The sequence below is a fragment of the Euleptes europaea genome, chromosome 18 (genome assembly GCF_029931775.1).
Source record: "Euleptes europaea isolate rEulEur1 chromosome 18, rEulEur1.hap1, whole genome shotgun sequence".
In the NCBI taxonomy this organism is placed as follows: domain Eukaryota; kingdom Metazoa; phylum Chordata; class Lepidosauria; order Squamata; family Sphaerodactylidae; genus Euleptes; species Euleptes europaea.
Window position 1 is genome coordinate 37,517,860 of NC_079329.1, and position 19,962 is coordinate 37,537,821.

Consider the following 19,962-nt stretch of genomic DNA (forward strand, 5'->3'; position numbering starts at 1 on the left):
CCGAAGACTGAAGATGAAAACAGAGTTGCACTTACCTGTAACTGCTGTTCATTGAAGTCTTCGGTGCAGACACACATCCCTCCCTCCGACCCCGCTGTCGACCTAAAAAAAAAAAAGAGAGAGAGAGAGAGAAGAATTAGTAGAAGAGGAATGTATGTTACGGACCAGAGAGTTGGGGGTAATTATCCTACTCTTCTGTACCCTGTCATGGCCCTATTGTCAGGATCACCAGGGAACTATCTACTATATTGGCTAAGGTTGGCGGCGGGCGAGGAACTAAGAAGGGAGGGGATGCCCCGCCCAGGAGCACGCGGTGGTTTCGGCGCCAAGCCGGCCCGCTGCTCAAAGGGAGGGGCATCCCCCTTAAAGATCTAAGGCTAATAAAAGTTTCTGGCGGCAGGCCTGCGCGCAGGCGCAGTCCCACATGTGTGTCAGCACCAAAGACTTCAATGAACAGCAGTTACAGGTAAGTGCGACTCCGTTATATCCATCTTTTTTAGAAATGGAAAGTTTTCCATGGGGGAAATAAAACACTAGAAAGTTCTACGCTCCATATCTCAGTATCTGAGCCTACTTCTAGCTATGGGTCACATTTGGAGAAAGGACTCAATTAAGGGGGAAGGAGGATAGGAGGAAGAATAGGCAAGCAGGAGAAACATTAAGATCCCCCCAATTAACATACAGTGGAAACAGGATTTAACTGTGGACTTGTTGAAAAGGTGCAACTCTGACCATGAGCAGACTGCAGTTTAGTTGCAGCTGAGTTCATGAAACAGTCCCCCATGTGTCTCAGGTTAGCAACATGGCTTTTAGGCACACCTGAACCCCAATACCTCCGTGGCTGTAAATCTGGCCCTTAAAATAAACCAGGAAACTTATTTTATCTAACTCATGCAAAAACTGGCACTCAGTTGCTGCATCACTTCCCTTCTATTCGCATTCATTTTGGTCCATTTTGATTTTTCCTTTTGGGAGATGAGACATTATGCTTGTTGTGTTTTCTCCCTACATGCACTAATGGTTCCTTGCTGTTTTAACCTTTTGCTAGGCCTGTTCCATTCTAATGTCTTAGTACTTCTGTTAGCTTATATGTGAAATGCATCACTCAGTCTGTGCTTGAGCTCATTTTTAGTTCATAACTCTGGTTTCTTTTAATTGGTTTATATTTTAAATTTGTGTTTTTACTAACCTCACTGTATCTTTTCACTTTAATTGGCTGCATGCTCGTTGATATATATTATATATATATATTTATATTAAAGCAACAAACAAAACAAAAACCCAATCAAGTCTAGCCTGGATTTTGCTCTGATTGTGTTTTGGTTTCTAGTGGTGGGGGCAAGTCTGGCACTTAACAACTTAACTCGATCTTCTCAAAGTCTGACGCACAAGCAAGTAAAATTTATAGACTAAACACACTGTTTTTCTTTGCACAAATCAAGTGGTGCTCTTTAGGTGATGGATATGACTGTATAAGTAGTTTTTATGTCATGCTTTTCAAATGTCGATTATTTTATTTTATTTTCTCCCACATTGCCTTTTATTTTTCTGTTATGCATAAAAGTTGCCCAGCACACCATCAGAAAATGTGATGACCCTCCCTGAAACCCTGTTCCCATGGAAGAATCTTGCCAGCTGTATTTTTTTCTTGTTTTGCTTCTTTCTTTCCTTTTTTTATTTATATCAGTATTTTCCCCCTTGGGCATATATTGCCCATCAGTGGTTTGTTTTATTTTTGCATGCATATATGTAGAAAATTTTCTTATTCATCATGTGTTTAAATGTCTTTGGGAAGGGAAGAATATATTATTGGAATATTTTTGGTTTGTTTCTCTGTTCTGTCTGTCAGGATAATATTGGACACCGCCTGCTACAGAAGCATGGTTGGAAGCTGGGCCAGGGTTTGGGGAAGTCTCTCCAGGGTAAGTAAGAAATTCATCCATAATAATGCTCGCTTTGTTTCAGATTATGTTTCTAGCTCAGATTCCTCCTCTCCCCCCACCCTATCATGTCCTATTGTACCTACTAAGTTTTACATTTATCATAATGCACTCAGTCTCTGTTGACACATACAGGTCCAGCATAGGGTGTTTGAATGGCAAATGTGGCTGTATGCCAGGCCTTATTTAAGGCAGGCTGAAAGCTGGTTGTTAAACTGAAGTAGACAAGACAGGTGGAACTCATTCATTGTGGGCATTTTGTACATCGGCTTGTTGAGCTCATATGGTGGATTGTAGGGTCACTGATTTTGGTTTGTGGATGAAAACACAGCTAAAAAGCAGTTGGGAAGGATGATAACCAGTACCAACTAGCCAGAGATTGCTTCTTTTGCTCAAAGGATGTGCTCTGAACATTATGCTTCAAAACTTCAAGACTGCATACTGGTTTGCTTTAGTTTGCAAGTGTGAAAGGCTTTGCTGTATTTTGGTTAGTTGCTGATAATTGCCTGTTGAGATGTATAAGAATAGTAATAAAGCTTTTTTACTGTGAATCTAAGGAAGGTTGTTTCCCTACCATTTTAAAATGTGAATGTGATGTTGTTTGTGTTTGTAGTGTATTTGAACTTTGAAGCATCATGTTTGGATTCCAAATTCTTAGTAATTTAATTCTTATTGCACCATTCAGTGAGTCAGCTGAAGGGAATGAGGCAGGTAGCCTGCAGGATCAAGGGGCAGAGTCATTCTGAGGGTAGAATCCATGTAGGTGTTGAAAGCTAAGAATCACTGGGTTCTTCCCACTGTGGGATAGAGCCATAGTTAAGTGGTAGAGCATCTGCTTTGCCAGCAGAAGGTCTCAGGCTCAATCAGTCTTTGGCATCTTCAGTTAAAAGGATCAGGTAGTAGGTAATATGCAAGACTCTGCCTGAGAATCCTGGAGAGCCTCTACCAGACGGAATTGACAGTACCTGACCTTGATAGACTAGTGGTTTGACTGTATCAGGCATCTGCATATTACAGTGATCTATTTCCTGTCTTTCTGGGTGCGTTCCATAGACTGGTGCTACTGCAGCATTACCATTCTCCATATCATTAATACCCTTGAGATCAGCAGTGCTAGTTATAAAATGAAGACCATATGACATCTTCTGTTTGTCCTCCTTCCATAGATCTCCTCAGTGGGCCTCTTGCCCCTTCAGGACCTTGATATTCGCCCTCTCTTGCTAGCTTCTGGAGCCAGCCACAATGAGTACACTTCACATTCTCCTGTGACGGCACATCTGTCCTTGCCATTCTGCACGCAGCCATGCTAAGAGACAAAGGAATTGCATGAAAAAAATATCATTTGTCTCTTAGATTGGCTGCTGCTAATCAGAGGGACTCTGCTGGCTTCATAAAGTTCTGCTACGGCTGGGGTGGGGGTGGAGAATGGGTCAGAGCTGGAGCAGTGGCAGCCAAGCTGAGAGATAAAGGGTTTTTAAAATGCAAACTCTTTATCTCTTAGCTTGGCAGCTGCTGCTTCTCTTACCCACTCCCATTTCCCTCCCTGACTATAATTAGAGGGGGGACTGGGCTAGCTTCAGAAAGCTCCATCCTGCTCCTAACAAGCAGGATGGGGCTAGCTGAGTGTTCTCTGATTATGGCAAGGACGGCCAGGTGAGCCTGATGGTTCATCGGCTAAGACCACCGTGAAATTTCTAGGCACCGTGGCGTGGCAGCTTGGCACCCCTGATTTGTCAAGTCATGGTCTCATTTGTCAGACTACAGTTTTGTGCATTCCCCTCCCCCCCCCATTAATGTAGTTTGAAGTCTCACATTGTCTTAGTTTACAGCATTTATTCATTTCTTTTGTTGGAAAGTATGAACCAAAGCTTTGTTTGCCACATAAAATATTCTGGTCTCTTCCACTGGGTCTTTCCCTAGAAGGCACACATTCTGCGGTAATAAAGACCAGTTGAAGAAAGTCCTCTTTGTTGCTAACCCTTTTTGTGGTGAGTGAAAAATTAAAGTATGTGGCAGAAAGAGTGATCACTACTGCTGTTTGATTCCATTAATACTATGGCTAGGTATGAAAGCGAGCATTACAGTGCAATCCGAAAAACCTTTTCCTGGGACTAAGCCCCGTTGAATAGACCTCTTCGGATTCTGAGGAGACCTATTTAGGATTGCTCTCTTTGTGTCTTGGATATTGGGGGGGGTATAAAGGAATGTGGCGGTGCTAGTAAACAATGTTTACTCCGCTGTTGCTTGTTTAGAACTTTCTGGCATTTCCTGCAAGGCTTTGATTAATCTCCTTATTTTCCTTGTGTGCTTTTTGAATGGCCATGTGAATGAGAAGACTTGAGAAAAGATCACTGTCTTGCTTACTTAGCTGAATTTTTCTAATCAAAATACCCTGAAGGCCGAAGGATGGGTAGCAGCACTTTTGTAACAGCCATTCTAGCAGCCTTCAGCTCCAGTGTGCCAATAGTGCATGACTAGATTAGCCCATGAATTCAACTAAAGGCTGGATGTGGGATTGCCAAACAGAATTTGAATCCAGATAGGACATGCATGCTGTAGCTTGGGAACAAAGCTATGTGGGCATAGATATCTATATCTGTTCTAGAAAGGGTGGCATTCTCACAGAAAAGCAAGCTGGCTATGGCTTCAGGGTGCTTCTGGATTCTTTGCAGTCCCTGAAAAAGCAGGCAGTGAAGGTGGCCATGAGTGCCTTTTGCCATCTGAGGCTTTTTCATCAACTAAACAATGTTTCTGGAAAAGCACATCTGGTGGCCATGGTCACACATGCCCTGGTAACATTGAGATTGGACTACTGTATTGTGGTGTACATGGGCCTGCCCTTGAAGACTGACTGGAAACTTCAGTTGGTGTAAAATACAGCAGTCAGAATATTAACAGGTGGCTGCATGTTCAAACATGTGTTGCTGAAGCTCTGTCAGTGATAGTGGCTCCTGTTTTGCTTCTGGGACCACTTGAAACTATTGGTGTTGACCTTTAAAGCCCTGAATGGTTTAGGTCCAAATTACTTGACAGACCACCTGCTCTACCTGCATGTACCAGCCTGGTTTTTAAGATCAGTGATGCCTGTACTGAATTGCTGAAGCTAATGTGCAAGTGGAAAACTATTGCTTTGAAAAGAAAGTGTTAACATACGGTACCCTAAACTGAGTAGTTTGAGTGATTCTGCCCTACTTCTGATAGATGAGTGATTTTAAGATCAGAGTGATATTGTGCTGCAGAAACTGGTACTATCGGAAGTGAAACTGGTGAGTGCCTGTACCAGGGGGCTTTCTCTGCAGTGATCCCATATGTGTAATGTAGAGGTTTGCGTATCCCCTTCTTTGTTGGCCTTCCAGAAGAATCTGGATACCACTTTTCTGGAGGGATCAATTGAAGTGTTGCTGAAGATTTTGAAGACTCTTGTACTGCATCAGACAGAGTAACATGGCTACCCATTGTGATCAGTTCTCTGATGTAGAGCTAACACTGAGGGGCTGTACAGATCATTCCCTTCTCATGTTTCTTTACTCTGGGCTAATTTTTGCACATTTTTCAGGAGCTCAGCGGGTATAACAGTCTAAAATCTTTAGCAACACTTCAGTTAATCTCAGTGTACTAAAAGGCCCTCCAGAAAAGTGGTATCCAGATCCTGCTGGAAAGCCAACAAAGAAGGGGATACACAGACCTCGACATTCCACGCATGGGGTCCCTGCAGAGAAAGCCCCCTGGTACAGGCACTCACCAGTTTCACTTCCGATAGTACCAGTTTCTGCAGCACAACATCACTCTGATCTTAAAATCACTCATCTATCAGAAGTAGGGCAGAATCACACAAACTACTCAGTTTAGGGTATGTTAACACTTTCATTTCAAGCAATAGTATTCCACTTGCACATTAGCTTCAGCAATTCAGTACAGGCATACTTCATTTTATTGTGCTTCGCAGATATTGCATTTTTTACAGTCAGCAGCCATCAACATCAAGGCAAGACCCTCCATCAGCAAAAAGATTACGACTCGCTGAAGGTTCAGATGATGGTTAGCATTTTTTTAGCAATAAAGTATTTTTAATTAAGGTGTGTACGTAAGGTAATAGATGATAGTATAGTGTAAATGTAACTGTTATATGCACCGGGAAACCAAATTTGTGTGTGTCTCGCTTTATTGCGACAGTAGCTTTATTGCAGTGGTCTGGAACCAAACCTGCAATATCTCTGAGGTATGCCTGTACTTCTTTTCTTTACTGTGTTCAGGTGGTCACTTGAGTGAGGGTTAATTTACTGCCATTTTTCCTTTGTTTTGGCCCACGCTGAACACACATGGAGCCAGTCATCCCATAATATTCCTTTGCACACTGATTTGGGGAATATGGAGAGAATTATCAGTTGAAAAGTAGACCTTCACCCAACTCTCCTGTCCAAGAGAAGACAGACTAGCGACTCTAGTTTCCTGGATTGTCCCCAGCTCAGGGTACTGTGAATGCCGTAGCCTGCTAGCTGTTGACTGTCCCCCTAACTTTCCTTCTTGTTTTCCTGTGGGTTAGAGAGAGTGGCATATGTTGGGAGTGATGGGCATTGGAGGAGGGAAGACTCAATGAGAAACATTGGTGGAGGCATAAAATTATGCACATTGGCTTGAGAAGACAGGAGTTTAGTATTTGAATAAGAATGATTAAAGCTAGCGTGTTCAGCAGGTTGACCTTTAAAACAAAGTAGTTAACTTTGAATCTGTAGTAGAGCATATCTGTTGTTGGAATAGCTGCTTTTACTTTTGGTTAAATGTGCACAGGATTGTTTCAGACCTCTAAAGTAAGCTTGGCAAGAGGTTAAGTATCCAAATTAAATGTTTAAAACTTAAAAGTGCATATATATCTTATTAAACATTAGCATATGACTGATCCTCTAACCCCCTGTGTGCAGAAAGACCAAGGGAAAGCTTGGGTGCATGGAGTCTCTGTGGGAAACTGTACAAGGTGTTTACTGCTTATCTGGCAGGTATCTTAAATTACAATTTACATGTATTGGGGTGCATTATTAAGCTGCGAGCAATTTTACTCTTGTCTTAAAGTTCAGGTTATTTGAACTTAGAATTTTGAATAACTTGTTCTAAAATTGTTTGTTCGTAAAATTAAAATGCTTTTAAAAATTGTTTCATCTTTGGTATTCTGTGCAGTCCCACATTGGGACTGTGCATGTGTAGGCCTGCAATGGACAGTGTTAAGCTTAAAAACACTAGGGGGCCCTTCAGTTTCCATTGGAGCTGTTGTAACCATTCCCTCCTGAACTGCTTTCTAGAGAGCGTAGAGGGGTTTTGTGTAAGTAATGAGTAGCTGGTTCATTGTCCACAATCCCTTTTCCCTAGCAATGGAACATTAAAGGTTTTGGAGAATTTGAATTGCAAAAATGAAGCCCCCCTTGATCGAGTTGCTCCAGGTGGGCAAATGAGAATGCACAAAGGGTGGCCTTCCCTGCAGGGCTGCCTTGTGCTACCAAGAACTGGTTGAGTGTAGAGCTCTCTTCTGCTGAAGAGAAACACTGAATTCAGTGCCCCATTTATGTGTGTGTGTGGAGTGCGGTTTGTGCTTGTGGGGTCCCCCCCCCATCTTTCAAGGAGGAGACTCTTGAGTAGCTGAAATGCAGTGAAGAACAGTGCAATATACTCCTGTATTTTGTATACCCGAGGGAATAGAAACATCTTTTAACAGGTAGTATTCAAAATGAGTTTCAAGAACTGTAAGAGAGCATACCCCAGGGACGAAGTCCTCTGCGAAGACTGCAGGAAGACTGATTTGAAAGAGAGGAGCAGAAGTAAGGACTCTTAAGAAAAGAAACCAACTTCAGTTCAGTTCTGCTGGTTGGTAAAGTTGTCTCAAGTAGGATGTAGGAAAGTGGGCTTGGAGCAGTTTTACCTGTCAGGTATAGTTCAGAACAACAGGTATAGGAAAAGGAAGTGAGATTGGTTTCTATATTTATATTTGGAACCCCATGCTAGAAGACTGCAAGAAAAGGGTAAATTATTCATAGTGAAGCAAACACATGCAACAATGGTTTTACTAAGACCTGGGTAGAAGTGGCAACTAGAGAGAGTGAAAGCAATAACACCAAACAAATACATTCAGCAGGGGAGGAAAGAGACTCTAGGACAGAAAATGAAGCCAACTGGATAAATGAGGATTTCCGGATAGGCATGTACTACCATCAGTCTAAAGCCCTTAAGGAAAGGCAGATAAATTCCTGTTCTTGCCATGTTGGAAAGGCCAGGCATAGCTTCTATTAGCTTCCCCCTGAGCAGGCAGAGAGGCCTGCCTTACTGTTTCAGTCCATTTCCTCATGGTTGTGTGAAGAAAGAAGTGGCAGAAGTAAATGACCATTCTCTGTATTTGTTAAGTGCCATCAAGTCACTTCCAACTTATGGTGACCCTATGGATCAGTGTCTTCCAAAACATCATATCATTAACAGCCTTTATCAGGTCTTGCAAACTGAGGGCCATGGCTTTCTTTATAGAGTCAGTCCATCTCATGTTGGGTCTTCCTCTTTGCCTGCTGCCTTCAACTTTTCCTGGCATTGTCTTCCTGTTGTATTCCTAGCATTAGTGACTCGTGTCTTCTCATAATGTGACCAAAGTATGATAGCTTCAGTTTAGACATTTGAGGTTCCAAAGAGATTTCAGGCTTGATTTGGTCTAGAACCCAGAGATTTGTCTTTTCGGCAGTCCATGGTATCTGTCCTCCAACACCACATTTAAAAAAAATCAACTTTCTTACTGTAAGCTTTCTTCATCATCCAACTTTCACACCCATACATAGTACTGGGGAATACTGTGGCATGGATTAACTTGATCTTGGTCTCCAGCAACACATCCTTACACTTAAGAATCTTTTCTAGCTCCTTAATGGCCGCCCTTCCCAGTCTCAATCTCCTTCTGATTTCTTCGCTGCACTCTCCATTTTGGTTGATGATGGAGCCAAGGAATAGAAAATCCTGAACAGTTTCAATTTCTTCATTGTCACCTATCCTCTAGCTTGAACTATTGTCTGGAAAGCTTGATAAGTGTTAAGCTTGCCAGAACATGCAGTTCTCTGGTACTTGATAACTGCCTTGGGAAAGTTTTGCTGCATTCTACCCCCCCCCAAATGTCCAAATGCTTGAAAAGATATAAAAGGAATAAAAAGATTGTGTGTGAGTACAGTGGTAAACCTAGTACTGTAACTAGCCTCTCCTCCCTTTGTAGCATTTTTGTTGTTGGGGCGGGGGGAGCCATCCACCTTAGGAGATCTAGTCATGCATCACATGGGTACCATTTAGTTTAGCCTTGGACACTTTAGAAATTCTAAGACTTAATAGTTGGAAGGTTTGGATGAAACAAACTGAAACAAGACCACGGTCACACAGCCCGGATAACCTACAAGAACCAATGAACTCTGACCGTGAAAGCCTTCGACAATATTTTGAAACAAGCTACTTTGGGAAGCTGGGAAATGCCCCTTCCTTGGAAACTGTAAAGAAAAAGTTGGTCAGGCACTTATTGGGAGGGATTCCTTTAAATGAAAGGCATTTAGCGAGGGGGGGATACATAACCAGTGTTTTCAAGGCTGGGTCCACCTAACTGGTGCTAAACTATTCCCGTATAGGATCTCGTGCTCCTGTATGGGATTAGCATTACTGTATCAGGCTTATGGGCCCGCAGACCAGATCCCAAATGGCTTGTCTCCAGTGGACACAAGCACCTTTCTGTCGTGAGAACAAAAATGCCTGTTTGCGGCCGCATACCACTGATTCCAACTGAGCTGCTGTTGGAGGGCTCACGGTGCTCTCTCCGTATCATTCTTCTCCTAGGAGGCACTAGGAGTCTTCCACTTGGCAGTGTGTCTTTATAACTCTCTGCTTTTATAATCCTCATTTAAATGTTTGAATACATTCTTACCGTAGAAGCTTGGCTACCCTGAGGACTTCCCTCTGTTGGGAATGAATCACCCCACACTCTGATCTGTTCAGCAAACCCAATCAAGACCTAAGGTGTTCCATCCACATATTTTCAGGCAGCTACATATTGTACTCATTTCCACATCCCAAGGCCAGGCTATCTCAGTTTATGAATATGTTTCTGTTTTAACTCCCTAGATAATTGAAACAGAGAAGAGGCTGTCCATGCTAAAGCTGTGAGTGCACACTGATGACAGTTAGCATTTCTGTCACATTTTAAGTATGTCAGATGTTTGCTGATTCTTCTAATCTCTGCCTTGCACCATCTCTGTGAAAAACATTGTTAGTATTGAAGGTAGAGAAACTGAGGCTGCATCCATGTATTGTTGGATATCGTGCTGTTGTGCTATAACAGACATTCACAACTGGATTTTCCTATATGGACAGGACCGCCCAGGAGGTGAATGAGTGCTAGAGAGCACAGCAACAGTGTGATATCCAGTGATGTTTGCATGCATTCTGTGGCAGGCTGGAATCTCTGTGAGGAAGGTGGAGCATAGATGCAGTAAATAATGAGTGAATGAATTGCTCATGGTCATCCAGTGAGTAAACTGTGAAATCTGTTCAGATCATGGCACTGGATCCTGCAGCAAGCTTTAAAAACTTGCTGACAGGATTAATTATCTGCATTTTAAAGCACATTTTACTTGTGTCAAAATATAGCAGGAAGGAAATCTGGCTCAGCATCTGTCTTTGAGGCTGGCATTCATTCCTATTCTTGGGCTCATCACAAAGATTCCTTTTCTCCTCTCTCCCTGCCCCTGTCCAAGTCCAGTCAGAGAGTTCTGTAGCATCAGTGCCACTGGTTTCCCCAGGCCCTTCTACTGGTGCTTGGGACAGTGCTTGGTGCACATTAGTTGAGCCTATGGATGTGATGTCAGCATGGCATTATTGGACTTCTATGAAGCTGCACCACGCATGCCACCGCTTAAGGCTTCCATGCTGAGCATTTTCTGAGTCTGTAAGTAAGAGCCCTGTGGCGCAGAGTGGTAAGCTGCAGTACTGCAGTCCAAGCTCTGCTCACGACCTGAGTTCAATCCCGATGGAAGTTGATTTCAGGTAGCCGGCTCCAGGTTGACTCAGCCTTCCATCCTGCCAAGGTCTGCAAAATGAGTAACCAGCTTGCTGGGGGTAAAGGGAAGATGACTGGGGAAGGCACTGGCAAACCACCGCAATCAAAGTCGGATGTGACGTCACCCCATGGGTCAGTAATGACCCGGTGTTTGCACAGAGGACCTTTAGCTTTACCTTTTTTAAAGTAACCTATAACTAACAATGTGGCCTCATCTCCCCATGGAACGTGTATGTTAGAAAGTCCACTTCTCCAACCTTTCTCTGTTTTTAAAAAAAATCCTAATTTATGCAATAGAAAAGTGACAACTTGGAAGAATTGACAACTGCTGGGATTGAGATGTAGGCCTCATTCCAGTCTACTCTGACTTTGTCAACATCAACATGCCTTGGTATGCTACCTGGAGTTTTGGTTTGAAGGTTGAGCACCTGCTTTAGTTATAGGTGTGTGAGAAAAATACTTTGTGCTTTGTAATCATTTAAAGTTCAGAACATCGCACTGTAAAAACACTACATACGTTGTATCATGTCTATTTAAGCGCAACAGGATTAGCATTTGTATAAAATTAACTCCTCCTGCAAGATGGTGGTGTGGCGTTCGGCGTTGTGGTCCACCCTTCAGCTCTTATCACGGCACTCTTGCTATGTCAAAACTTCCCCCACAGGTTAAGAAGTCTGTAGATAGGACCCAGAAGGAGGAGCTGTTGCTGACATGATAATATTTTAATGATGCTGACTGCTGTTATTTTAAGGCTTTTGTGGCTATTTGTGCTGTTACATAATTTGCCAGTGCGGGGAATTGAGACAAACTCATCCTGGGACTCAATAAAGGAAGCCACGGCCTTCAGTTTGCAGGATCTGAGCAGGGCTATCAAAGATAGGACATTTTGGAGGACTTTCATTCATAGGGTCGCCATGAGTCGGAAGCGACTTGACGGCACTTAACACACACACACACATACTGGGGGAAGGAATCCCATCCCTTGCTGGCTTCTGTTTCCTCTTCTCTTGCTGGCCCCTGTTGTCTCCCCCCTCCCCCTTGTCTCCTCCTCTTCCCTAGTCCCCACCACCGCTTGGCTCTCCCTGCTGCCACCATTTCCCTCCCTCCCCAACCCTCCTGTCTCTGTTTTCTCCCCCTTTCCTTAGTTGTTCTTCATTTATTTTTAGATGTGGGGATGTGAGACAGCCCCATTATGCCAGCTGTAATCTCTTGAGAGTTTAGTTCTTATTTAAATTTATTTATTTATTTATTTATTATTTCCATTTGTTACCCCGTTCTTCCCAGCCAATGCATTTCTTTTCTTCTTGGGGGAAGGCTACCCCTTCTTTTTTAACTTTTGAGGTTTTTTCTGCACACTTGGGTTTTCTGAAACATCTCCCCTTTCTGTGGGCTTTTTGATTTACACTATAGGGGCATGTGCAGAATTAAACACATCATATATCTTACAGTTATGATATTCTGCTAAGCCTCCTGAAGTACCAAATTCAATGAGAGCGTGGCATATAAATCTCTGTAGCAAATTAGTCTTCTATGGTCTTCCAGTTTTCAGTAAGAGTTTAGGGTTTGATTATTGTGTGGTTTTTGGAGGAGGGCTAGTGTTCATAATGGTCTGCCCCCCTTCCACATGGCAATATAACCCTGGGTTCATTTTGGGGTGGGGGCTGTGCAAAGTCAGCTATTCATATATTTGCATTAATGATGTATTCTGCTGAAGTATAGTAGTCTCCCATTCCCTGATAGGATATTTTCCCAACACTGCTGCAAATCCTGGGAGTTCAGTAGTATTAGAACAGAATCAACCTATATTACATGGTTTCCCCTTCCCAAAACTGGAGACGTCTTAAGAGAGCCACTAGTAGTACTTGAGAAATGAATTAAATGAGAACTTGGCCTCAGGCTCCTGTGGGACTGGAGAAGAGCCTCTTGAGGACAAGGAGTTCTGCTTTGTTTCTGCTTCAGGAGGGATGGAACGATCCTGTCACACCTGATGCAGACACACTCCAGAGGAGGCTACCTGCTGACTGTCCACATGAGTCACTGTTCTGGGTATGTCTCCTTCCAGTCAGGGGAGGGGGTTCAAAAGTGGTACTTAGTTTGAATTCAGAAAATTAGTGTGCCTTTGGCTAGTTGCTCAGGGCCACACTAAACGAGATATTTGGCTGCGGATCAGGTCTGGGTTCCCCCAACTGCCAAATGTTCCTTGAGGAAAACAAAGTTTGCAGGCAGTCCGGGGCCCAGTTCAGCTCAGGACTGCGGGGGGGGGGGGCTCTGTCTCGTCTCCCCATGCCATTTTCCCTGGGCAAAAGAGGCCCTGGGGGAGGAGTTGTTTTCTCCCTTGCAGTGATGTATGTTCATTATTCAGAGCATGTGCCACCTCGCAGTAGGTCAAATAACAACCCCAGTCCTGAATTGTGGACAAACATGCTGTCCAGTTCATCTGCCACTGAAGTGGAAAACCTGTGTCGACACTGTATCCTCTTCAGAATACAGATGCAGGCTTGCATAACTGAATGTTCTTCAGTAGGGTTCTTCAGAAAAATATACCGTGGCCATAGAAAACTAGCGTTATCAGGAAGAAGTGAATCCTAAGCCTTCTGCCTGAGATGCTAATTTATGCATGTGTCAGATATTTTTTCCTGCTGTAATATTTCATCACGAGCCTGCGTCTGGAAATGGTGCCTCACCAAGAATTAGGTATCTGCTGTCAGACGCTTGGGAAGCTCTGTATGCGAGGAGCAGTTTGTCGCTTCTTGGTTCAGTTGCAGCTGCAGCTCAGCCCCAGCTTATGAATTTTCCCCCAGAGTAAGCTTGCAGATCTTCAAGGACACCAACCAGCCTCTTTTCACTGCCAGTTTATGTATCTGTGAAAAAAAACAGCCATTGTTGCTTGTCCATTGTTTCTAGCGGGGGGGGGGGGGTGCAGCAGAAACTAGGTGCCATTCCTCCCCCTTCCCACCCACCCTGTCTGCCTGCTACATAGGGCCTGTTTTCTGCCCCTGACGGTTTTCTGCCTAACAAATGGTGTTTCTTTTTTACAGCATAATGATCCGGGACTTGTTGTGGTGATGGTAAACTTAGTGGTAATTTTTAATTTTCAGACTGAATTTACTCCTTTTTTTGTCATCAGAGCACCAAATATGTTAGGCTTACTTTTCTCTGTTGTAGCCTTCATCCTTTCTGCTTGGTCTTTCATTTCCCTTTTTTTCTTTCCTTTCTGTTTCTTCATGCACTCTTCCGTGTCTGATCCTTGTTCATTGAGGGTTTAATGCTCAGAAGGGATGTTTGTGTTAGAACTGCCAAAAATTTGTGGAGAATCACTTCAAATACCAAATTTCTAATATTGTCCAAACATGATTCCCTCTCCTTCCTTCTCCCCCCACAAAAAAGCACATGGTGGGTGTTAGCAGTTGCTATTGCAGTTTTTATAGTTAACTGAAAACTTTGACTGCCTTAGAAAGCAAAAGTACTGATGCATGTTTAGTATTTCAGAGTTTGCCACAATCAAAAAGTTGGATACAACAATTGCAAACTCTTGAACAACCCAAACCTCAAAATTGGTGGTGGCAGGGGTGGGGAATAGATTAACATCATTTTTACAATTTTCATTGTGAATTTGGTCCTTTTGCTCAAAACTGCAGTCACTGCTTCTTATACCATTGGGCATAAGGTCCTTTCTTTCCCTCCTCCCCCTTGATACTGAAAATGTATATATACCTAAGTAAAACTTGCATTATAAAGCATTGCTATCAGAAAAGTAGTCAATGTTGTTGAGCTTAGAATCTTTTGGCTTAGGTTTCCAAATTCTCATCTGATTTGGAACCATCTTAAAATTTATTCTCAAGTTCAGTTGATGCCTGCCAGTGTCTAGAATTGGTTTTCTTTATTTTGATGGCACTTGACATGCAAAGAACACTCCAGCCTTTTAATTTTTCGACCCTCACAATAACCTTGTAAAGAAGGTTGTAATTCATTCCCATTTCATAGAGAGCAAGGCCAGGCCACTGAAGTCCATGACAGAGATGTAAGCCCAGGTCTCCAAATCAGTGCCCTGTCACATGGGCTATACTCTCTTTCCAGAGTCCTAAAGAGTTATAAAATACTGAGATATGGAGCCATAATTCAATATCTCCTGTGCCATATGAACTGATTTTAAAAATCCAGTCTCTTTACTTTGGCATAATTGAAGCTTGGACATCTTTTGGCCCAAAGGTATAATCTATGTGTGTATGTGTGTATAACAAAGAGGAAAAAATGTTGACACCTGCCCCCAAACCAATAATAAGGGAAGTAAACATTCTGTTTTCTCACTCAAGGTATGCATCGGATAAGGTAAGTAATTCCTTTATTTCCCCAGTGGCCTTACATCACAACTCACAGTGCATGTTGTGATGTAAAAATAAACAACACCCAAAGGCTGTGGTAGTCAAAGTGCTCGTCTGCCCCATTTTGCTTTGTTTGGCTGGTTATAAGTGGATTAAAAATATGTACGGAATCTTCAGCCTAGTTTGATTAGTTTCAAAGTCAGTTTTCTTCGCAACTAGTCCTTTTCACAGCTTACAAGTGAAGAGTAGGGCCGTCAGACAGGCACCATCCAGGAGGCACATTTTAGGGCTAAGTCTTAAAACCTAGCCTTGCAGAGGAGAATTCCTGCTTCCTGTGACAGCATGCAAACCTGGCTTTGATGGGGGCTTCATCCTTTCATTTGTAAGGATTGGGATGTTTCTGATAGTCTGCCCATGTGGATCATGAAAGCCTAATATCCATTGTACCTCCTAAGTCCATCTTTTGTGATCTCAGGAAAACTGTTTTTGCAGCTAAAAAAAAATCATTTCTAGCTTCTGGCATTAGGATGTTTTTGAGTTCAGTGTTAACCAGTTAAAGTACCTATGCTGAGAGATGCAGGGTGCTAAGGGCAGGCCTGGTCTGCAAGATGCGCCACCTGATGTTGTAAGCTGTGAGAATGGCTTGTGTTTGGTTCTCTGTAGCTTTCTGGTCTCTGCACTTCAAGGCAAGATCTCTAACCAACCCAATGTGTACAAGCGAGCTGCCGGAGCTGATTCTTTCTTCCCTCCACCACTCACCTGGTTGGTCTGCTTCTCTTGTAGGTAGGACAGATCCTATCCCCATCGTTGTCAAGTATGATGTCATGGGCATGGGGCGGATGGAAATGGAGGTGAGTGGGTCCTTCATTGTACGCTTTTTGTCGTGAAGTTGAGCATGTGTGCACATTAGGGCTGGCAGAATGTAGTGAATATATCATGCCACGGTATGCATAGACAGCCTCTTCTGAGGGTCATGAATATATTTCCAGCATGAACACAGACTTTCCCCCTACAGTTTCAGTAAAGGATGTGTGTGTGCGCACACATATTTTTAACTCAAAATGTGTGCATTAGGGCTTTGGTGAATAAATCAGTGTGTGAAAAAATGAAATTTAGTGGCAGTATTTTAAAAGCATCCCAGTTGGGCCTGTGGTTAGTCCTGTGGTTAGTGTTCTTGTGTGCTAAAATATATAAGAGATATGTAAGGAACTTAACCAAAGAACTTATCCTAGTCACAGAATCTCCTATGGGAAGGGTCAGCCCAGACGATGAAACAAGTAGCTAAATTCTGTGCTGCAATATACAAGATCCCCCTGACAAAGCGGGGGCTTGGCAATCTAGCCTAAAATGGAAAATGATATTAATTTGAGGTTTTTAGCTAATAGTAATTTGTTCAATTTATTTAAGAATTATATATCCCATAGTTTTAGATACTGTATCTTTTAATTCTATTTTGTAATTGATATGAATATTTTAATGGCTTTGCCGTATTAATAAATCTGAATCTGGGTGCAAGCTTGCAGATGTAGGCACTGCCAAAGCCAGAAGGGTATCCATGCTGGTCTGTCGTAGCAAAATAAAACACCAGTCTAGCTGCACCACCTGAAAAGTCCCAACTGGGCTACTGGGCTACTGCCAAACTGCACAGGGCATATTTCAATTATCAAATACAACTGAAAAGGGGGGAAATAAATATTTAAAATTATATCTGAAAGTGGTGCTCTTTTCCTGTGCCCTCCCCACATGCACGCACTCACAGTGTGAGCAGCAAAGTGGGGCATCATAAACAAATATCTTCTGCTTTCCCTTTGAATATCCTGCCTCCTGACCTAGGGCAGTGTGTGTTGAGCACACACTGAAAAAACAATCACTGCATTACTTATCAAATGAACGAAAGGTTGGACTGTCATTCTTATGTGTAAAGGATTATGGGATTTTTTAGTATAGAGAAATGACAGCTGCATGGGATGTGAGAAGTTGATGAAATTATGAAAGTATGGTGAGCAGAATTGTCTTCTCAAAATGCAAACCAACGGAATTGGTCATTATCTTGGCAGTTCCTGATTAACGGATGGAATTAGAAAATCCCTCTTAAAATGTAGGTTTCTCTACTGGCCTCAACACCATCACTCTTGGTAGTGGTAGGAATCCTAAATTCATTCCATGGCGTCGCTGATTAAGAATTCTAGGTAACTGTGTCGCAGTAGCAATGATTTCACCCCCAGTAGCAGAGAGAAGCCACCTGCTGGTTATGTCATCCTTTGTTTTAGAGAAACAAGGCCTAGGAAATTACTTTTCATAAGTTGGCTTTGGCTTTCTACATTGCTATCTCAGAATGAGCTCATTATTTGCTGAATGGCCATTTGCGTCTTTGCTGTTATCACTTATAACAATAGCTAAACAGATACATAGAAGTAGTCACATGATTGTGAGAATCAACTTTAGAGAATTATCTGATAGATAATTTTATCTATAAATACACATGGATGTGAAAAGCAAATTGGATTTCTTGAATTGAACTCTCAGGATGCAGAGGTTGAAGAATCATTTATCTTGGTAAGATATTGGGATCTTTGGGTGTATTTGATAATCCCTAAAAGCAATAGACAAAAGGCTGAAACCTGATTTGTTTTAAATATTATAATCAATTTTTATATGTATTAATAATGTTAGGAACTCTATAATAGCCTGCACATCCACATTTTGTGTAGGTATAATTATCTTATGTCCTTATTGTATAATGTCTTGCTTAATAAAAAGAATCTCTTCTTTGATTAATAAAAGATAAAAAGATTGAACAGGTGTTTTGGTCAAGTGCTGGTTGCTCGAATAAGAGGGAAAATGGGACTCATGATTCAAAAGATTATATTGTGTTATCAAATGTTATAGAAGGGGTAGCAACTTTTTCTACCATGATAAAACAAAGAGGGATGTGATACTTCTATCTCTCTAAGTGTTGCAAGAGAATAAGTCTCACGCTACAACTAGACCAAGGATCCCTTTTCCATTGCCTGTCTGAGGAGACATTACTGGATGGCCCAGTCTCCTGACCAGGCATAAGGCAGCTTTATATGTTCATATGACTGAGGGCAGAGGGAAACATCACACATTGCTTTCTGCTTTAGGAACTTACATTTGCTGTATGAAAAAAGTCTATTTGGGTTCTCTTGAAATCTTGATGACTTTTGGCTTCATGAATTCCATTTCCCCAATATAAAATCCTTTACTTGGCATTTACAGCTGCTTCCACCCTACCAGTATGCTTGCCAGGGCCGAATCGCCCCTTTCCTGGCTGGTAGCCTATCACTGCTCTGGGGGGTTGGGGGGGTGGGAGAGAAGTCTGCTTCCTGGGGGCAGAGGGTGGAGCATGTTGCAGGCACACCTGCGTCACTCCCACCCCCTCCTTATTTAAGCCCCCTTCGCCCGGCCATCATCCTTGCATGCGGGCACAGCAAATTAACAAATTATTTGGTTCTTAGTGATGGAATGAGCTGAGCCTGAAAGAGATCAGATGATTGCTTGCTGTATGTTAAAAGCAAAGGGAGTACACGGTAGGAGAAAACCAAATGTAATGACTGTACAAAACCACTGTGTAATGAAGCACATGAACCAATTGGCCTTACCAATTAAACAAGCTCATTGTGAGTTATATTATGCATAAGCAAGTTTTGTACCAAGTTTCAGAATCACAATAGCTTTTTGTATCAAATTTCAAAGTAACAAAAGCAAGGTGCCATGTGAACTTAACAGAAAAAATATCAGGAAAAATAGCCTAATACATGATGTACCGTATTTTTCGCTCTATAAGACGCACCTGACCATAAGACGCACCTAGTTTTTAAAGGAGGAAAAAGAAGAATATATATATATTTTTTAAAGACCCGCTGCGTCTTTAAGAAAATATATTTCTCTTCTTTTTCCTCCTTTTTCCTTCTCTTTCCCCACCGCCCCCCTTCCCGGGACGGTGGTTTAAACTGCTCTGCGCTGCCTGCCCAGGCAGCGCAGAGCAGTTTAACGTCCGCACACACACACACCGCGCTTCCCGACCAACAGCTGAGAGGTTATTATGACCAGGGCTGGGTGGAGGGATTACTGCACTCCACTTCCAGTTTCCTAGTCCTGCTCTGTGGAGCTTGCGCACAGCGGGGCTTGGGGGAAGGCTCCAGTCTCCCTTTCCAGGCTGCAAGCCGGATTGGGACCAGTCAGGCTTGCAGCCTGGAAAGGGAGGCTGCAGCCTTCAAAGCCCCACTGTGTGCACGCGCTGAGAGATCAGAGCGTGCGCACAGCGGGGCTTGGGGGAAGGCTCCAATCTCCCTTTCCAGACTGCAAGCCGGATTGGGACCAGTCAGGCTTGCAGCCTGGAAAGGGAGGCTGAAGCCTTCAAAGCCCCACTGTGTGCACGCGCTGAGAAATCAGAGCTTGCGCACAGCGGGGCTTGGGGGAAGGCTCCAGCCTCCCTTTTTAGGCTGCAAGCCGGATTGGGACCAGTCAGGCTTGCAGCCTGGAAAGCGAGGCTGAAGCCTTCAAAGCCCCACTGTGTGCACGCGCTGAGAGATCAGAGCGTGCGCACAGCGGGGCTTGGGGGAAGGCTCCAATCTCCCTTTCCAGACTGCAAGCCGGATTGGGACCAGTCAGGCTTGCAGCC

General features: G+C 43.0%; 1 protein-coding gene across 2 annotated transcripts in view; it reads left to right on the top strand.

The window, feature by feature from the left end:
* The window catches only part of GPATCH8 (G-patch domain containing 8), a 105,937-nt gene that overhangs the window by 50,172 nt on the left and 35,803 nt on the right, over positions 1-19,962 (top strand). The window contains exons 2-4 of one of the 2 annotated variants that reach the window (XM_056863498.1): positions 1,850-1,922; positions 14,034-14,075; positions 16,101-16,168. In XM_056863498.1, coding sequence (XP_056719476.1) covers positions 16,142-16,168 — 27 coding nt within the window. In that variant the 5' untranslated portion in view covers positions 1,850-1,922; positions 14,034-14,075; positions 16,101-16,141. The remainder of the gene's footprint in view (positions 1-1,849; positions 1,923-14,033; positions 14,076-16,100; positions 16,169-19,962) is intronic. The other variant, XM_056863497.1, reaches the window with a different exon arrangement.